General features: G+C 43.6%; 1 protein-coding gene across 1 annotated transcript in view; it reads left to right on the top strand.

Moving 5' to 3' along the window:
• Positions 1 to 8,676: 8,676 nt before the first annotated feature.
• LOC126457348 (tetra-peptide repeat homeobox protein 1-like) overlaps positions 8,677 to 20,891 on the top strand; it is a 30,209-nt gene continuing 17,994 nt past the window's right edge. The window contains exon 1 of the mRNA XM_050093576.1: positions 8,677 to 8,880. Within this exon, the coding sequence (XP_049949533.1) occupies positions 8,866 to 8,880 (15 nt within the window). The 5' untranslated portion in view covers positions 8,677 to 8,865. The remainder of the gene's footprint in view (positions 8,881 to 20,891) is intronic.

The raw sequence follows: 20,891 nt of genomic DNA, 5'->3' as shown, positions 1-20,891 counted from the left end.
ATTTTTGATAATCTGAGAAATTTATTGCATTTTTTAACTACTGTATCTCAGTAACTGCTGTGTTAAAATTGCTTTTGACCAGTTAAGTGTGATGGAAATGTAATGCTCTTCAATTCTGTGAAAAAGTATGTTCCGCTAAAAACGCATGGTTAAGCAGTGAAAGCGAAATAAGATAAAAGGTGGAAAATTTCGAGATTTTACTGATTTTACGTACAGTTCAATAACAATGTGTAGAACATCGAAGCTGTACCTGCCTGCTACAGACAGACACATGTACGTGACTGAGTTCTGTATACAGTCAGACCACGCAACGCACAAAGGCACCGTTCAACCATCTGTTACGCCCACCTGGGATTCCGTTTTAGGGAAAGCAAATAAAATGCGTTTGACTTGTGATTTAATTTGTAGTGATAAAGGTTTTAATCTTGACAAAATTTGGAAGCTGGAACTAGCAGTATCTAACCCTCTTAGATAACGGTATTGTTCTCCATTCGATCAGAATTTGTGGCATAATATCCATCACAGATGGCCTCTCCGTAACACAAATCTCTGCCGCCGGAGTGGTATTTTTTTCCACTATCACACACCGTTTCCGCAAGCGCAATTGATTCATACGGTGGACGGGAACGCCGTTAGTATTCCCGGCTCGCTTAGAATATGGTTGAAAGGTTTACAAACGAAATATTTGTAGTGGACGAAGTTTGGTTGCGCAGATTTCCTGAAATTTTATAAAACAAATAATAAACAGCGAGAACATGAAGATTCAAATTCAAAGATCGCCCGACGTGTTTTCGGCAAACTATGGAGTATCAATGTGTGGCAGTACCGAGATTTTAACCCAAACTTCCACGTAATTAGTACAGTGTCTTAATCACAGCGATTTTCACTTTCACGGCCTGACAAATAATGGAAGGTACCGAGGAGAGGAAGAGAATACGAAACGCTATAGGTTGAAAGGGTATGTGGCGCTATTTCAGCGATTGCAAAATCAAGTCAAATTTACAAAGGTCTTGGCAGCATGAGAGAGTTGATCAGTAAGGCGTTGCACCCCCGCTGGCCTGGACGCATGTTATGTCTCAGTTGGGAAGGGTTTCATTAAGCCTTTGGATTCTCTCCTGAGCCAAGCTGACCCACAACTCCTGTAACAGGTCCATAATGTTGTATGCTGCTACTGGAACAGGGTTGATGTCCGAACTGGTGCGATACGTATTCCATCGGACACAGATCTGGAGATCTTGCTGGCAAAGGGAGTATCTCAAGATCACGCATTCATAGACGTGTGCCATATGTGGACGAGCATTATCCTGTTGAAAAATGGTACCACACTGCTCCATCAGATGTAACACATGAGAAGGCAGGGTGTCCGCGAAGTATCGTTGCGCCATCTGAGTACCCTTAGTCACTACCAGCTTTGAGCCGATGTCGTACTCGATAGCTGCCCGCACCGTCATGCCAAGAGTAATGCTAATGCGCAGACATACTTGGCGACGATGGTCATTCGGAGTAGTCCAGAACTTTGATTCATCGCTGAACTCAACGTGACGCCATCCATCAAAATTTTATGCCACGCAGTGTACAGGGTGTCTCAAAAGGTACGGTACAGTATCAATATATTATAGCATTCAAACTAATTAAGATATTCCCGCCATGTTTCGCTTGTGTGACACACTACCTCATAAAGTTTGTGTACTATTCAATGAATTTCTACAGCATCCAGTCTCGGCGCAACATATCCGCATCAGCAGTGACAATGGCAGTAACGATTCTGTTTTTTTAAATCATTAATATAGCTGAATGGCGTTTGGCAGACTCTATCCTTGACATATCGCCGTAGAAAGAATTCAATCGGCGCAATGTCAGACGATCCAGGAGGCTAGGACCAGCCCTGACAATCCATCGATCTGGGAACATCTGGTCTGCAACATCTCTTACAGTCTGATCCCACTATGGCGGTGTACTATCTTGCTGAGAAAAGACTGTCCTAGAACTCGGCCAGTTGTAGTAATACAGACAGCTTCAGCATATAAAAGTAGTGTTTAGAATTAACAGTTACTTCTGAGAAAAGAAATGGTTCCACAATACGATCAACCGTCAAATAACACCACACAATCACAGTCGGGCTGTCATGAACTTCCTCCGTCACAGTAGCGAATTGGTTGTGCCGTAGATGCATTCGTTGTTGTTTGCGTACCTTACCACACACGTGAAACGCTGCTTCGTCAGAAAAAAAAAACTATGTTCTTTAAAAATTTTCATTGTCCCCTAGACGGTGAAGAACATCCCCAGGTACTGTGAACATTGTAGCTGGTCGTCTGGTTTCAATGCGTGCAATCGGTATGGTTACCTCTGTAAACGTTTCGGAAGGACCCCTGTGCAAGGTCGCCCTTCGTATTTACAGCTCCCGCGACGGCCTCGTACACTGAAGAGCCAAAGAAACAGGTACACCTGGCTAATATCATGTAACGCCCCCGCGAGCACGTACAAGTGCCGCTGCACGACGTGGCATGGACTCGACTACTATATGAAGTAGTGCTGGAGTGAACTGTCACCATGAATCCTGCAGGGCTGTCCATAAATCCGTAAAGGTACGAGTGGGCGCAGATCTATTCTGAACAGCACGCTGCAAGGCATCCCAGATATACTCAATAATGTTCATGTCTGGGAAGTTTGGTGGCCAGCGGAATTGTTTAAACACAGAAGAGTGTTCCTGGAGCAACTCTGTAGCAATTCTGGACGTGTGGGTGCCACATTTTCCTGCTGGAATTGACCAAGTCCGTCGGTATGCACAATGGACATGAATGGATGCAGGTGATCAGACAGGACTCTTACGTACGTGTCACTGGTCAGAGTCGTATCTAGACGTATCAGTTGTCCCATATCATTCCAAATACTCACGACCCATATTATTACAGAGCCCCAACCAGCTTGAAGAGTTCCCTGCTGACATGCACAGTTCATGGGTTCATGAGGTTGTCTCCATACATATACACGTCCATCCGCTCGATACAATTTGAAACGAGACTCGTCCGACCAGACAACAAGTTTCCAGCCATCAACACTCCAATGTCGGTGTTGACTGGCCCAGGAGAGGCGTAAAGCTTTGTGTCGTGCCGTCATCAAGGGTACACGAGTGGCTTTCGGGTCCGAAAGCCCATATCGATGATGTTTCGTTGAATGGTTCGCACGCTGATACTTGTTGACGGCCTAGCACTGAAATCTGCATTGCGGAAGTGTTGCACTTGCGTCACGTTGAACGATTCTATTCTATCGTCGTTGGTCCCGCTCTTGCAGGCTCTTTTTCCGGCTGTAGCGATGTCGCAGATTTGATGTTTTACCGGGTTCCTTATACTCATGGTACACTCGTGAAATGGTCGTATGGGAAAATACTCACTTCACCGTTACCTCGGAGATGCTGTGTCCCATCGCGCCTGCGCCGACTATACCATCGCGTTCATACTCACTTAAATCTTGATTCTCTACCATTTTTCGAGCAGTAACCGATCTAAAAACTGCGCCAGGTGTTTGTTGTCTTATGTAGGCGTTGCCGACCGCAGCGCCCTGTTCTGCCTGTTTACACATCCCTGTATTTTAATGCGCATGCCTATACATGTTCTTTGGCGCTTCAATGTATAAGGCTTCTGCGGTGAACAATGGAAAGCCCATCGTATTCACTCTGTGTCGGTTTCACTCGTTCCAGTAACGTTGAGCATGATGCTCCCCTTCAGCCCTTCATATAGCGTAACATTACCACCGACATATCGACGCCAGAGAGGGTAGATGCTTCCCATAACGTGTTCGGAAGTTCCTTTGAACCTGCCTGTCCGATTTGTTCTGAATAGACCACTCCACACGCCACCAAGCCTTTTATTGCACCGTCATCACTGTAATACACTTACAAGCTGGAGCACACACAAACTAAACTTTATGAGTTTGTGACTTAAGCCAAACATGGTTCAAATGGCTCTGAGCACTATGCGACTTAATTTCTGAGGTCATCAGTCCCCTATAACTTAGAACTACTTAAACCAAACTAACTTAAGGACAGCACACACATCCATGCCCGAGGCAGGACTCAAACCTACGACCGTAGCGGCCGCGTGGTTCCAGACTGTAGCGTCGAGAACCGCTCGGCCACTCCAGCCGGCCCAAACATGTTGTGAATACCTTAATTAATTTGGGCACTAAAAGATATTGAAGTCGTAGCATACTTTTTGATACACCCCGTGTATTGTCGTCAGGGAGGTATAGTGTGCGTCAAGTAGTGTCGTTTACGGATGTGCGGCCGGCGGCCCCACACGTGTCCCGAGCGTTGACACGGCAGGACAAGCCCCAGGGCCTCGCGCCGCTCCTTCAGTTATCACCTCCGCCGCCGCGCCCATATCCGCCGGCTACATTGTATCCCACAGAAAAATCCAGGCCGTGGCGGATTACGCAACGTGCCGTTCACTTCACAGTCTCGACTCGGCGCAAATATTTGCCACTCCTCCCGTCGCCGAGTTTTATCTAGCCTTACTCGGTCCTGTTTGGCACACTTTGTTGAAGGTTTATTCTGTCTGTATCGGTATTTGTTGGTCAGTGCTAGAGAGCCCTGTAGCTAACAATAAAGAAAATTGAGTACAAGTACAATGTACTGAACACTTGTACTAATTATACATCACCCTTCACGCATCTGTGGCTCATGTCGCTGAGTTGTGGTAACTATGAACCGCCCGACTGGGTTTCTAGTCGGGTTACGGTCGCACCAGTATTGGCTACCAACGTGGAAAATGGCGAAAGCGTCAAGTCATAAAACTGTGTGTACATTCTAACAATACCGCCACTTGCAAAGTAGGTTAGAAATCAGATTAATAATATTGCTTAGGCAGCATATGTTCGCTTTATCGGGCAACAACAAAGTTATTTACTGTGGATGGTATCGTGAGAATGGAAATAATGAGGTTACTGTAAAAAAGTCATTAATTTGGCACTTATCTTGAATGGATTCCCACGTAGATTTCGTCAAAGTCGTTATGGCTCATCTTGTTGATTCTAGGGTGATCCCATTTTGGCTGCTAGAAGGTCCAGATCTGTATTTTAGCAGTATCTGAAGACCTAACAAATGCGTTTTTCAGGAAATTCTTAATAATCAAACAATCCCAGATAAGAACAATGGTATGGTAGAAGTAATTTTTGACTTGGTGTTCACGATTCACATTTTTGTTAAACTTCTTGTAAATTCACGTATACTTCTTAATTGTCATATCATGAAGAAAACAGTTTTCTATCACTCTTAATATATTTAATTTCCTCTTTAACCAAACACAAGACTTGACTGTTCTTTTACAAAGCGAAATAACGACTTAACTTGTGCAAAGTGAAACAAAGACTGCTCTGTGCGCATTCGCACAAAAACGGTTACAAGTAAGTCAAAGATTATGACTGTCTCACAGAAATAAATACACACAAGAACCATACCACTGTATAATGGCTTTGACTCGTAAATCAGCAATAAGAACCAATGCCGAGTTAGGAATTTCACCCCGATCTGCGCAAAGAATTATTCAATCCGACCTTCGCTTGTATCCACACAAGGTGACTATGGTGCATAAGTTTAGTGCGAGAGATAAGGAGCAGAGACTGCGGTCTGCAAGGTGGGAAATCGAGCGAGACCAAGAGGCAGTGCTACACAACACGTGGTCTTCTGACGAAGCTTATTTTTACGTGAACGGTGTTGTGAACAAAGAGAACGTTCGATCCTGGGAACGTGAACCTCCGCGAATAATCCACACAAAAGACACCTGTGGGGAGAAAGTGTGCGTGTGTGTCGCGATGCCAAGCCATGGAATCATCGGTCTGTTCTTCTTCGGTGCTACAGTAACCGGTGGATGCTATTTACACAGGCTGCGGAACCAGTTCTTTCCTCAAGTCATGGCCTCATGTCTTCCACTGCAAACACAATGGTTCATGCAGGACGGAGCACGCTCCCATACTGCCAACGTTTTGCTTGATCGCCTACACGAAAGACTTGGCCTAAGGGTATTGTCAGACAGATTTCCAGAACGATATGCTGGGGGAGGAATGTTGCCACCCCACAACTCGGTCATTAACCCATGTGACATCTTCCTTTGGGAGCTCCTTAAAGAAAAGGTGTACCACAGAAAACCCGAAAATGCAATGTAACTTAGGGCCATCATTGTGGAGTTATGCCGCACCATTCAACAACAAATGTGTTATTCATGAAACAAATCAGGTGTCTTATCGTGCGGTACCCTGTATATTTTTGTTAACTACAAACCGCCTATTGCAGTATTCTGATCGGAAAAAGATATACATATCGGACTGAAAACGGCTACCAAAAATATATGCTCCGACGGTCCAGACGATGAATTTATTTAGTTCATCACAGTTTTGTGAAGCGAGTTGTCTTTAATTAATGTTCTTAAATAAACGCGTAGTGAGGACGCAAGCGTTGGTGAAGATCCATATCTAGGAGCAGACGTAAATTGTACGTAGTGCTTCGCGCTGGCAATGAGTTTCAGTGTTTCTCTTCATCCTTCCTTTTACCGACAGTGCAAACACAACACGAAACGCCACAAAGTCAGTTTCACTTACGTTCATTCCGTGTGCCCAAATGTCGTCCGCGTCCTATTCCTTTTTTTAGCGAACAAGAACATGTCTGACTATTAGTGTGTACGCTCCGCTTTTGCAACTTTTACTAGGTTGCATTCCGGTGAACTACTTTCAACATTTTATTTCTGGTACAAGTAAGGCGCAATTACTTACATACGTCCTGATGGAAAGTGAATACTGGTTTCCAAGTTTTCAGCGAATTTTTCTGGCACACAACCACTACAGTATTTCATCGCCGACACATTCGTTGGGATTCATGCCAGACTATGAGAAGGATAAGTCAAAACGATTACATAAATATCTCCGAGCCACGTTGCAAGCACGTGGGCAGGATAAGTATCATCCTGATACAGAATGATACCATTTGAGATGTTCCTTCAGTGCGGAAGATGTCGCAATATCCAAGATTTTTTTTATTAAGTCTGTTGTTATTTTGTGAGCTTCCAAAACTCTTGGTGTTATCCGCAACGAGTCGCAGAGTCGCTAGTGTGTTATATATTGTTCACCAGGAACCTGATAGACACACAAATGCCCATATCAACGTCACAGCGCCTACGACGGTTCATGATTTCATAAAACTTACTTCTGTTGCGTTACTAACAGACACAGGCTGCTCTTTATTGTTGGTTAGGGTCCCAGTATTTTGATTTTGTGTAATATGTGCTAATTTTCTATCATCCAGTGGCTGGTTTTATTTCAGTATTATCGGGTTCGTACGATGTCGCCCATCTTCAGATTGTATCTCGTAATCACACATTAATCAGTCTTAATGGAACTATCAGTTTCATTGTCATTCCTTACAGCAGCATGAGGCCTTATTCAGTTCTGTTAAGACTTGTTATTCTACGTAAGTACGAGAGATAATCTGAAGATGGACGACATTGTCTGTAACCGGTCAATTTGAAATAAAAACGGCGATCGGCAAACAGGAAATACGCCTGTTCTGTATAAATCAGACTCAGAGATAACTCCGTGTGACAAGTATGTCCAGTTTTGTTTTCCTTTTTACGCCCAACGCATTTCGGGGCAGCAAAATCTTCAAGGAATACATTTTTTTGTGCGCTACTTTCACTTCGTTTTATCAACTTGCAGTAAGTAAACGTTATAGTTGTTGGTTAAGACCTTACAATATGGGTCTACAGCCTGTATCTATTATTTAACGGACGTAGTTTTCGCTTATGGCTGTGAAGTTTTTATTTTGTTACTAAAAATTCAACGCTTGCCATTGCCAAGTGCAATAGATTGGTGTCATGTAGCGGCACAGTTATGAGCCATAAATTATGCTACCTTAGTAGTGTTGCGTCCAATTTTGCACCCTGTTAACACAACATTTGTACATACCTACGATTTCTTCAAAAATGTTTCAAATGGCTCTGAGCACTATGGAACTTAACTGCTGAGGTCATCAGTCCCCTAGAACTTAGTACTGCTTAAACCTAACTGACCTAAGGACATCACACACATCCCTGTGCGAGGCAGGATTCGAACCTGCGACCGTAGCGGTCGCGCGGGTCCAGACTGCAGCGCCTCGAACCGCTCGGCCACACTGGCCGGCTATGAATTGTTAACTGGCATTAGGTACTGTTACATCTGTGATGTGAAATAGCATCTATTTACTTTTCTTGACAATGGCATAATGCTGAAATTACAATAGCAATATAAAAGCTACTCCACCCATGAGTGGAATGTGACGTCTTTTAAACAGTTGTTAGTGTTACGCGGATATAGTCTCTGACAAGGTTAACGAATATATAAATAATTATTTGTGGTTATCTCGACTTGGCCACGAAACGTTCGGGTTGTTGTTTCACAAATGCAGGAGACGAAATATTATTGCGCGGGCAACCACTAATAAGACGAAATAAACCAAAAGAATTCACTGAGAGGATGTGCTTAGCCTCTGCCGCCCTTATGATAACTTTCTGTAGTGTAAGCGGAAACCAGCTGCAGTTGCAGTTATCTCCTTGTTATCGTCACGCTTTGTTTGTGAAACTACTAACCCCAGTTTAATCCTGAATGCAGATATGTTAGTGATCGATGTACTAGTCCGCTTGACGTTGAAACAGTCGTGCGTGGAGAAGCTGTGCGCCAGTTCATCCTTGACGGTCGTTCGGCGTGGCGTGGGAGATAAATTTTGGGAGGCGGGCGCCTTCTTATCGTAGCTCTTGGTGCGGGTTATCTGCCCAGGCGCGACGCACTCAATCCCGTTCGAGACACGGCCTCCAGCGGCCGACTGACTGACCGCTTCTCGCAGACATGCCGTTCGCACTGGTAAGCACTTTGCAACGTTTGCACATATTGCGTGTTCTGTAACATTGTGCACAGAGGAGCGGTGTTTTCGTGAGCGCTCTGCACAGCACAGGTGTCTTATACCCGGCACCATGCGTTTCCTTCACTTTTAATGTGAGATGGTATAACTACTGCCCAAATTTTGATCGCCTCCAGTGTTCTTCTGATCGCGGATGGTTTAGAGTACGTCTGCTCATCTACTTATTTTGAATTGTTAGAAATCTAACATGTCAAGGATATATGAACGCTCGCATTGTATCTGTAGATCTCTCGACCAGGGTCGCCGTTTATTTTTGTGGCAATATGTGTGTATTGGTTCAAATGGCTCTGAGCACTATGGGACTCAACATCTGAGGTCATCACTCCCCTAGAACTTAGAACTACTTAAACCTAACTAACTTAAGGACATCACACACAGCCATGCCCGAGGCAGGATTCGAACCTGCGACCGTAGCGGTCGCGTGATTCCAGACTGAAGGGCCTAGAACGGCTCGGCCACTCCGTCCGGCAATATGTGTGTATTACCCGACAAGGTAAAGAGAAGTTATGACCAAACCTGCAGCGGCCTGCTATTTAAGACACAGAATGATACAGAAAGAGATATCGAAAGTGTGTGTTCCGATGTCCTTATCTGTAAACTGTCACTCACTAAACGTTTAGCGAGAACTGAACGTCAATAGTCACTTTTATGGTGCACTTTTGATAGAACTGAGTGACGATGTAATATGTGCGAACAACGTTTCGCCAATGTAATCCACTAGTATTTTACAAAATTCTTCACCTTTATTTATAAACGAGTGAAATCCCTTGTACAAGTCCACCGTCATAATGTGTACTGAAATGTATTTTTCGTCTAAATCGCTAGCAGTATTTATTATTGTTACTCGATACGATCAGTCAGTGCAGGAGGCGATCTATAATTTTGTATTGTAGTGTTCTTCCGAAAGCCAGTTTCTTTACCAAGATCACTATGTAAATGCAATTAATGGGTTATTAGTTGCGGAAATATGAGTTGCCATTCTCAAATTCATAAAACCGGGCACTGCTTACTACGTCAGAAAAAGGTTACACCAACGTTCTCACATGCAATGCCTCGACTCTTTTATGCATATTGTAAATACAGTTCTCATGTGACAGAATGGTGTTCGCATTGTATGGTGTAGCTACTACAGCCCGGATTTGGGGATCTGAGGATCGTAATACATAACGTCGAAACTAGTATTCCAGTAACTGTGTTTACATATCGACCTCGCAAACTAAATTGGTTTTCAAAATATCACAATAAAACATTTATTATCTTTCGTTCATTGAGCCGACTCTGATGAAGACCGCTGATCGACAACTCTGGGTCAAAGAAGTGATCACGTATAAAGCCAGCGAGCAAGTCCAGTTACGTGAATCGCGGGCATTTTCCTTGAATTCTTTGGATATAAGCTCAAAGGTTAGCATCAGAAGATGGGATGAGCTGAGATTATTGTCAATGAACATTAATAATTTTTTTTTAAAGAATAGACGGAAAGTAAACTAGAATACGCCTAGTTTAATCGTACATGTCAGACGGTGTGTCCCTTCTTGGTAACCACATTCTGTCGTCCGGACGTGATCGCTAGTTAAAACTTGTATGAATTAAAACAAAATGTCCTTCTTCGAAAAATTAGGGTGCACTATACGCACACCATAAGAGGCTTCTTGGTGAGGTGGCTGATAGGAGCAGCTGAATCAGTAGAAACTGAGTGACTATCTTCTCAGATTTCTATAACTAAGACATTTTCAAAAGATGACATTACAAGAAATCAACGAATATCGATTGATATCTCTGGACAAATCAAGATGCATAATAGCAGATTTATGTGCATCAAATGTTTATTGTGTGAATGGTGCTTCTTATTTGGGCTGTAAAGTCGAACCGTAACATCATGGACATCGCGAGACTTCTTCACGTAATTTTTACACCATGGCTTAGTTGGCTTCAGCATTTCTCAACAACCGTTTGTCGCCTTCTTAGTTACCACAAGTCATTCTTCCCTCTTCCTCATTTATTACAAGTCCAGTGATGCTACCATTAAACCGTTGCACGTGCCCGGAAGAATTTTGAGCGATCGACTTTCTAAGAAGACAACGCATATTACTTTTTCCTGGGACGTTGCTGCTTACTTTCTAATACGATCACCTTTACTGCGACTATAGTTGGCTTTGTTGAGTATTGAGCTACAAAGAATGTCGACATTTTGCATATCGGACAGCATTACAGAGGATGGATTTGAATTACACATGTAAATACCACTTAACACAGGCAATATCTGTCTGTGACCCCTAACAGTTCTCATTACAACTCGTAGTATAAATGGAGGACGTGCTTCTGAATAGGTGTTAGTGTCCCATCCTTCGTATTAAGAAAAGCAAGTCAAGAAATTAATGAAAATTTTCTGATCACTCATCAAATCACCAGGAAATTTATTAAGCAACTACAGCCTAAGACTTTTGTAACCGTGAATAAAAAATATCAAATGGATTCGTCAGAGTGCAGCATTATTTATTTTACCTGTGAGAGAAGTTCCATTGTTGCTTACACAACAGAGCACTGCCACTGTGAGACTTCCTTCATCAGATTTCTTTATTAATGAAAGGGCTTTCGGTAGGGACTGCATCAATGTAATATAAAGAGCAGTCAAATGAAAACAAGCCACATGGTAGAAAAGTAAGTTATTTCAAATGTAATCGCAGTAAGTGTTAGTACATTTATCCCACTATGAGACAAGACGGAAAATGCTTTCATAGGGAAACATTGGCGGTAGCCTACAGAAACACGGTTGTACCCAGGTGTGCACCGCTTCGTTCGAAACAAATCGGTGACATGCACACGTGTTGCCAAGGTTGTTTCGACTACGCTGCAAAAGCTACGCTGGGAAGGCCTTACAGATCCTTTATACAGTTCCGATCTCTCCCCATGTGATTTCCATATTTTTGGAGCCCAGACAAGAGACATTCTTGCTTCGGAAGAAGAAGTGCACAGTTGAGTAGAACCATGATTCCTTAGGCAATCGCTAATACACACATCAAAAGAAGTTTTGCATCACCTCGGTTCCCAGAACTCCTGAAAACAGACGTTGACTGTGGATATTATACCACAGACACAGTCCCCTTGACTGTTCAGAGATGTCACTAAACCCGCCCAAAGATGTAAACAACCATACATGGGCAGCGCCTATTAGACGGAGGGCGTCCGACAGCCGATCAGTTCCCATCATTCGACTATGGAGGTACATGGCTCGTCTGTAGTTCGGACATGCCTAGACTGTCAATACCAGGGTTCGATCGCGTCCGCATTGTTACTTTGTGCCAGGAAGGGCTCTCAACAAGGGAAGGGTCCAGGCGTCTTGGAGTGAATCAAAGCGATGTTGTTCGGACATGGAGGAGAAACAGAGAGACAGGAACTGTCGGTAACAAGGGCTACTACTGCAGTGGATGACCGCTACCTACGGATTTTGGCTCGGAGGAACCCTGACAGCAACGTCACCATGTTGAGTAATGCTTTCCGTACAGCCACAGGACGTCGTGTTACGACCCAAATTGTGGGCAATAGGCTGCACGACCCGCAACTTCACTCCCGACGTCCATGGTTAGTAAGGTTGATCTTTGCAACAACGACACCGTGGAGCGCGGTACAGAAGCCTAACAGCATGCCGATTACACCGCTCAGGCTCGGCATCACGTTCTCTTCGCCGATGAGTGTCGCATGTGCCTTCAACCAGACAATAGTCGGAGACGTATTTGGAAGTAAGCTGGTCAGGCTGAGCGCCTTAGCCAGATTGTCCAGCGAGTGCAGCAAGGTGGAGGTTCCCTTCTGTTTTGAGGTGGCATTATGTGGGGCCTACGTACGCCGCTGGTGGTCATAGAAGGCGACGTATCGGCTGTACTATACGTGAATGCCATCCTCCGACCGATAGTGCAACCGTATCGGCAGCATATTTGCGAGGCATTCTTCTTCGTGGACGACAATTCGGACCCCCATCGTGCACATCTTGTTAATGACATTCTTAAGGATAACGACATCGCTTGACTAGAGTGGCCAGCATGTTCTCCAGACATGAACCCTATCGAAAATGCCTGGGATAAATTGAATAGGGCTGTTTGTGGACGATGTGACCCACCAATCGCTCTGAGGTATCTACGCCGAATCGCCGTTGAGGAGTGGGACAATCTGGACCCACAGTGCCTTGATGAACTTGTGGATAGTACGGCACGGCGAATATAGGAGTGCATCAATACAAGAGGACGTGGTACTGGGTATTAGAGGTACAGGTGTGTACAGCAATCTGGACCATCATCTCTGAAGGTCTCGCTGTATGCTAATACAACATGCTATGTATGATTTTCATGAGCAATAGAAAGGGCGGATGTTTATGTTGATCTCTGTTCCAATTTTCTGTACAGGTTCCGGAACTCACGGAACCGAGGTGGTGCAAAACTTTTTTTGATGTGTGTACTTTCCCATGAAGGCGTTCACCGTCTTATCGCAGATTGTGGTAAATTTATTAACAGTTATGGTGAGTACTTTTGAATTGATAAACAGCTACCTACGATTTTGTTCGACTGCTCCTTACGAGGAATCTGTTGTCCATTTGTCTATGCGTATCTCAACAGAATACTGAGTTCGTTTCATCACCAACAGTTCAACGTCCGTGTTTGAGCTAAGGTTACTAGAGAGATAACAGACATCTGTCGCTTACGGCGATTCAGTGGCACCATTATTGGTGGGTTCTGTACACCATCCTGCTTACGTGCTTTAGTTTATGGCGTGGAGGATAATAGCAGTATGTGTGTGCATGTGATGCATGACAGAGCCTTAGGATACTTACCTACTGAAGGGTGTTCTGTGTGCTGTTGATTTACTGCCTGTGCCGGTACTGGAGAGCAGAATGTACAGCTAAAACGTTGTGCATGAATTGATTATGTGACTCTGGTCATTTCAGCTAACGCTCCTCGTGACGATATCGAACATCTGACTAATAATTTTAGCGGAACCTCTCTATTACTGAATCAAACTGTGATCCTGTACTAAAGATCAACTGTAAAATTTTGAACATGTATCACTGTCTCTTGCTGTACAAATTTTGTTTGTTGCTCTATAAGTAATTAGAAATCTGATAGATCAAAGAGTTCATTTTGATTATGAATTCTCTCTTTATTGATTCCTTGTGTAAGTAGGTGGCATATTCTGAATGATGAAAAGGTCAGCTTTGGTCGACCGAGAAAAAGAGTTACTGTTAAAATAAATCACTTGAGTGCCAATTCTGGCTTAAGGCCGTTACATAAAAGGTAAATAAATAATGCTGACAAGTTACAACGCTCGTAATTTACATTGACAGCTGCATGATAACAAGTTATTTCATTTGCTCTGATAATTCACGTGCTTGTGCTTATGTGTGTGTGTGTGTGTGTGTGTGTGTGTGTGTGTGTGTGTGTGTGTGTGTGTGTGCCCACTTTCCTTCTACTAACAATCATCATTTTTTTTAATGCGACATTCAGTTTCGGATGGAATAATCTTGTAGCATTGACGAAGTAGCATATGCCACGCTTTTACTTAAACCGATAACAAAAGCGTAGGCTCTTTATACTGATACTCAGGCTACTCTGCCATGTAAACTCATTTGTAATAGTTGCACTACACCTAATACATTGCGTACAAGGTACCTCTCCTCCAAGGTACACAATCAGCGAATAATTTCTGTGAATATGATCCTGTGTGGTTGTTCTTCAGCGACTGAAAATTGTTCATCTTGAATCGTCTGCAACTTACCACCATGAATGCCACGTGGGAGGGTCATCAACTGACGTATTTGAGTATTACGTCATCGCTGACACTGTCCTCGTTACTCCGATCTCAATCTTTGCTCTGGATATCACTGTACTCCTGGTACGCTAATAATCTCTGTTTTTCCGCGCATCGCAAAAAACACACGGTACCGCAAATTCCTCTTGTGCAGACATAATGCAAAGGTAAAAGGAAAATGTTTTTACCTAAAATACTGTATACATCCTTCCTTATTTCGAGATTAAACAAATAAATAAATATTGACACCTGTCGATATGCTATTGGATATTGGTGAATCAAGATTTACGGAACAGAGATGAATAGGATAGATTATACCGCACTTTTAAGCACTGTACTATAATATTTGTTGGTGGAAAATTGCATTATGTGCCGTTAACTAGGAACGTGTGCAGTAAATTCCCGTTTCACTACTCTAAATTACACGTAATAGCCAAAGAAACTGGCACACCTGCCTAACACCGTGTAGGACCCCCACGAGCACGCAGAAGTGCCGCAGGACTACGTGGCATGGACTAGACTAACGTCTGAAGTAGTGCTGGAGGGAATTGACACCATAAATCTTGCAGAGCTGTCCAGAAATCCGTATGAGTACGAGCGGTGGAGACCGCTTCTGAACAGCACGTTGCAAGACATCCCAGATATGCCCAATAACGTTCATGCCTGGGGAGTTTGGTGGCCAGCGGAAGTGTTCGAACACAGAAGAGTGTTCCTGGAGTCACTCTGTAGCAATTCTAGGCGTGTGGGTTGTAGCATTGTCCTGCTGGAATTGCCCAAGTCCATCGGAATGCACAATGGACATGAATGGATGCAGATGATCAGACAGGATGCTTACTTACGTGTCACCTGTCAGAGTCGTACCTGGACTTATCAGAGGTCCTATATCACTCCAACTGCACGCGCCTCACACCATTACAGAGCCTCCACCAGCTTGAACAGCCCCTGCTGACATGAAGAGTCCATGGATTCACGAATTTGTCTCCATATCCGTACACGTCCATCCGCTCGATACAATTTGAAACGAGACTCGTCCAACCACGCAATATGTTTCCAGTCCATTGTAGGTGTTGACGGGCCCAGGCGAGGCGTAAAGCTTTGTGCCGTGCAATCATCAAGGTTGCACGAGTTGGCCTTCTTCTCCGAAAGCCCATATCGATGATGTTTCATTGAATGGTTCGCGTGCTGAGACTTGTTGATGGCCCAGCACTGAAATCTGCAGACATTTTCGGATGGGTTGCACTTCTGTGACGTTGAGCGATTCTCTTCAGCCTCTCGCCGTTGGTCTTGTTCTTGCAAGACTTTTTTGCGACCGTAGCGATGTCAGAGGTTTGGTGTTTTACCGGATTCCGCATATTCACAGTACACTCGTGAAATGATCGTACGGATAAATCCCCACTTCATCGCTACCGCGGTGATGATGTCTCCCATCGCTCGTGCGCCGACTATAACACCACATTCAAACTCACTTAAATCTTGATAACCTGCCATTTCAGGAGCAGTAACCGTTCTCACAACTGCGCCAGGCACTTGTATTGTGTAGACGTTGCCTACCGCAGAACCGTTTTCTGCCTGTTTTCATACCTCTGTATTCGAATAAGCATACCTATACCAGTTTCTTTGGCGCTTCAGTGTGCCGGCCGCGGTGGTCTAGCGGTTCTAGGCGCGCAGTCCGGAACCGCGCGACTGCTACGGTCGCAGGTTCGAATCATGCCTCGGGCATGGATGTGTGTGATGTCCTTAGGTTAGTTAGGTTTAAGTAGTTCTAAGTTCTAGGGGACTGATGACCACAGTAGTTAATTCCCATAGTGCTCAGAGCCATTTGAACCGTTTTCGCTTCAGTGTACATTATATGAGCAGATAAGACTTAGAATTAAACATGTGTCTTTGTACCCACCCATTCACCCACCCTCTAACTCACTCCCATACCTCACAAACGAAAGTTCATACAAACACCCATAGACACACACACACACACACACACATATATATATATATATATATATATATATATATATATATATATATATATATATATATATATACTGACATCATCATTTTTACCTTTCCACTGTTATTAACCCATTTCATAAACTATTTAAATTTCTCTACTACATCAACAGCTAACGAAAGGTGCGCGAAAACTTGTAAGGCGCTTTTCGAAAAACGAGGCGTATGGAATCCACCTCTTGCCCTTCACCCACGGTTCGCAGGGTATCATGTGAAAAAAGGGTAAGCTCAGTTTTAGACGAGCGATGATTTCTAAATGCGTTCTGATTTGTGGACAAATGCTTTTCGTCTCGAGAAAATTTATTACATTCTAAATGAGCCTATGTTCAAGTATACTGCAGCAAACCGATGTTAAGGATGCTGATGTGCAATTTTACGGGTCCGTTCTCTTACCATTATTATATAAAGGAATCACATGCGGTTTTTCCAGTCGCTTGGGACTTAGTGCTTGGTGAGAGATTCGCAACACCTGCAAGCTAAGTAAGGGACCAAAGGCATAGAGTAATCTTTGTAAAACCGAATTACGATTCCATCTGCACCTGGTGACTTATATATTTTCATCTTTTTCAGCTGCTTTTCTACGGCGGGGACGTCTGGTATTAGCTTCCCCGTACGGGAGTCATTACAACGGTCTAACGACGATATGTTTGTACGATCCTCCTCCGTGAATGATTCCTTAAACGCCAAATTTGATACTTCAGCTTTCCTTTTGCTGTCTTCTATTGGCACACCAGACTGCTTAACGAGTGACTGAATGGAAGCCTTCGAACCACTTAGCGATCTTACGTAGGATCAGAATTTTCTCGGCCTATCGCCAACATCTTTTGCTAATGTATCACGGTGGTAGTTTCTGTATGCTTCGCGCGTCGATCTGTTTACAGACGCATTGATCTCTGCTAACTTTAGACTGTTTTCATTTGCGCGCTCTCGTTCGAACTAGGAGTGCAACAGTCTTTTCTTTTTCAATATTATCCTAAGTTTTGTTATTAAATCACCATGGATCGTTTCTGTTCTTAATCCACTTACTCGTCATATACTACTCCAGAGCGTGCTTTACAATCCATTTAAGATTTGCTCGTAATTCCTCTACGTCTATCATACTGTAACTAAATGATGTCCATTCACTGTTTAATTGGGACACTAACAAGTGGGACGCTCCTTTTAACAAAAATATTCTCCTAACCTTCTTGACTGACTTTTTAACTTTGATTACCATCGTAGTTGCGATGACATCAGCATCACTAATTTCTGTCTCTAGACTGACACCGTCGGCAAGGTCAGGCCTGTTTATAGCTACAAGATCTAAAATATTTCCCCTGCGTGTAGGTGTTCTAACTATCTGTTCAAGACAGTTTTTCAAAAGTACCCCTGCGATAAATCTATACTTTACTGTACCATACTATAATCGGTAGGTTTAAGTCGTCTGCAACTAAAATTGCATAGACAGAGTATTTCCGCCCTTCAGAGTGTAGACTTCCTTTGAATGACTGTGAAACTGTCTCAACGGAATCGGTTGGCCACTAAAAACATCCAGTAAATAGTTTGATTTAACCTGGAAGTCCCACACGCCTCCAGATAGCTCCACAGTCGCACTCCAATTCGACCTCAATAGATACAATATTTTTGTAGGCTGCAATGAAGTCTCCCCTTGATGTTGCGTTTAACTTATTCTTACCTTATATTTTCCATGGCTTCCTTAATATTTCCGAACTTTCTATTTCGGATTTCACCAGATCTTAGTCCCGACAATAATTTGAGCGTGACTAATTTCCTAGAGGGCAACAAGTTCGGGAACTCTATTACGAATACTGCGACAGTTAACTGATAAAATTTTGACGGTCAATAAGTCTTTACTGTAAACGCCGTCTGGTTTCTCTACCCGCTTGTCGAATATTCAGAGTACCTGAAACTAACGCCTAGCCTAACAAAAACCACATGTGCACTCCAAAAGTACTCTACCACCCGAGTATCTGCTTCCTTTGTATATCGCACGCCTAACAAGGGGAGCCCTACAATTCTCCACATGATAAATGCACGTCCATAAATATGCGGCCAAGACCGCCACAGAGCCTTTTATTGAGACACTCCACTCGGCTCCAAACCAAAGGAACCCGATCAACTCTGGGGACATTGCTGCAAACTGGGTGATCTGCTTGCACTCTCGCACGAAGCCAGAGTCTTCCAGTCACTCGTATGAACTGGCCGCAGATCCCAACAGACAGCCGTCACCGGTGCAGCCGTGAACCACAACTAGCAGATGATTGCATCCTGCATCCACGACAGCCTCAGGCAGGGCCTCCTCCACCTCTCGGACGAAGATCCCCAGCAGACGTACCTACTGCACGTTGGCTTAGCTTCCTTCCCTTTCTGATCAAAACACCATGTGGGTAACGTGGACGACCTAATGCATAATGACAGAGAATCCAATTTTGGAATTTGGATAATACACTTATTGCTTTGGATAGCATTCGACAGATGTAAAAGTATCTTTCTTGAGCATCCGCACGGAGTGTTACAGGGACATTTACATTATACATTAGGAGATCCAATGAACAAAGTCGGGAGCTCTATGAGGCTTGCCGCAGAAGATACGGTTGTCTATATGAAAGGTTGCAAAGCCAGGATAATGTAGCTAAATCCATAAAGACATGCAGAGGATGGAGGATTGTATCAGGGACTGGTAGTTGATCTTCGACACAAATAAATGTAACCTATCGTGTAGTCGTGTGACGAGGGCCTCCCATCGGGTAGACCGCTCGCCGGGTGCAAGTCTTTCGATTTGACGCCACTTCGGCGACTTGCGCGTCGATGGGGGTGAAATGATGATGATTATGATAACACAACACCCAGTCCCTGAGCGAAGAATATCTCCGACCCAGCCGGGAATCGAACACGGGCCCTTAGGATTGACATTCTGTCGCGCTGACCACTCAGCTATCGAGTGCGGACACCTATTGCGTTTAAATAGGCGAACAGATCCATCACTATTCGGTTACGTTATTGCCGAAAGAGTGTAGCCCTTAAATCACTGAATGTGAGTATTGCCAGATTTCCTTCTACTTTTAGTTTTTAAATTAGAAAGACTTCTGTGTTGCAATCTGTTCCAAGTCTGTTTGTAGTTTGTAAAGGGTCGTATTTATTTTTAGGGAGTACGCGGGTGTGCTCAAAAGGACAGTCTCCGAATTATTTTATGTGAAAACTCATAAAACTTTTTAAATAAAACAAACTTTAATTTTTGTTACTTATACAAAGTGCACTATTACTGAGTGATATGCGGTTCTACTTATGCGCACAAAAAACAACCAAACAAATAATAAACAAAAAAAGTCATCAGTCCCCAGTTTCTCTCTTACACATTCATGTAGCTTTCTTTCCCCACCAATGCTACTAATTCTACCATTTACTGCGTCATTTATGTAGCGAACCAAAACTACCGACAGTTTTGGTAGAGAACAGCTCTAGTTCCTACATATTTATCTCTCAACAGAGTCACCCTAGTAACTATAGAAAGGTTGACTTCCATGACGAAGCCACAACCTCACCTCCGCTTCAACCGCCTCATCACTATCAAAGTGAAGTTCTGGAAGTTGTTCTTTACGTTTTGGAAACATGTGAATATCGGATGGGGCCAACTCGGCACTGTATGGAGAATGATCTACGACAGCGAACCCAAGGCGATCTTGCAGATGTCGGAGTGCTCGTGTGTCGTCTAGCACTGTCATAATAGGGAGAGGGGTCCATGTGTGGACGTACTCTTCGAATTCGTGCTCCCAATATTCTAAGAGTGTCTAATGCACCGATATAACCGATATAGTTACGGTACACACTACCACGTTGCACGCTACATTTTGGAGCCTTCAAGCGTCAATGTGTTGCAATTAAGCGGGAGAGTCGACCGAGTAATATGCATGACATTTAATACCTTAACCGATAATGAGAACAGGATAAAAAATTGGGAGGCAGTACTTTTCAGAACACCTTCATATCTAGAGGTGATTCAATATTTACAACGCGATCTTTTTCTGATCGTGTAAAATAACCTACATACATTAGATTCACCTCGTATGAACACTACACCAAGAACTATTCGATAATTAGCAATTATAAGGAAATTACTGGAAAATCTGCGTGATAAACCACATAGATTTCATTT

The sequence above is a fragment of the Schistocerca serialis genome, chromosome 1 (assembly GCF_023864345.2).
Source record: "Schistocerca serialis cubense isolate TAMUIC-IGC-003099 chromosome 1, iqSchSeri2.2, whole genome shotgun sequence".
Classification (NCBI taxonomy): domain Eukaryota; kingdom Metazoa; phylum Arthropoda; class Insecta; order Orthoptera; family Acrididae; genus Schistocerca; species Schistocerca serialis.
The sequence above is the reverse complement of the archived record's forward strand: the minus strand, read 5'-3'. Positions and strand labels throughout refer to the sequence as shown.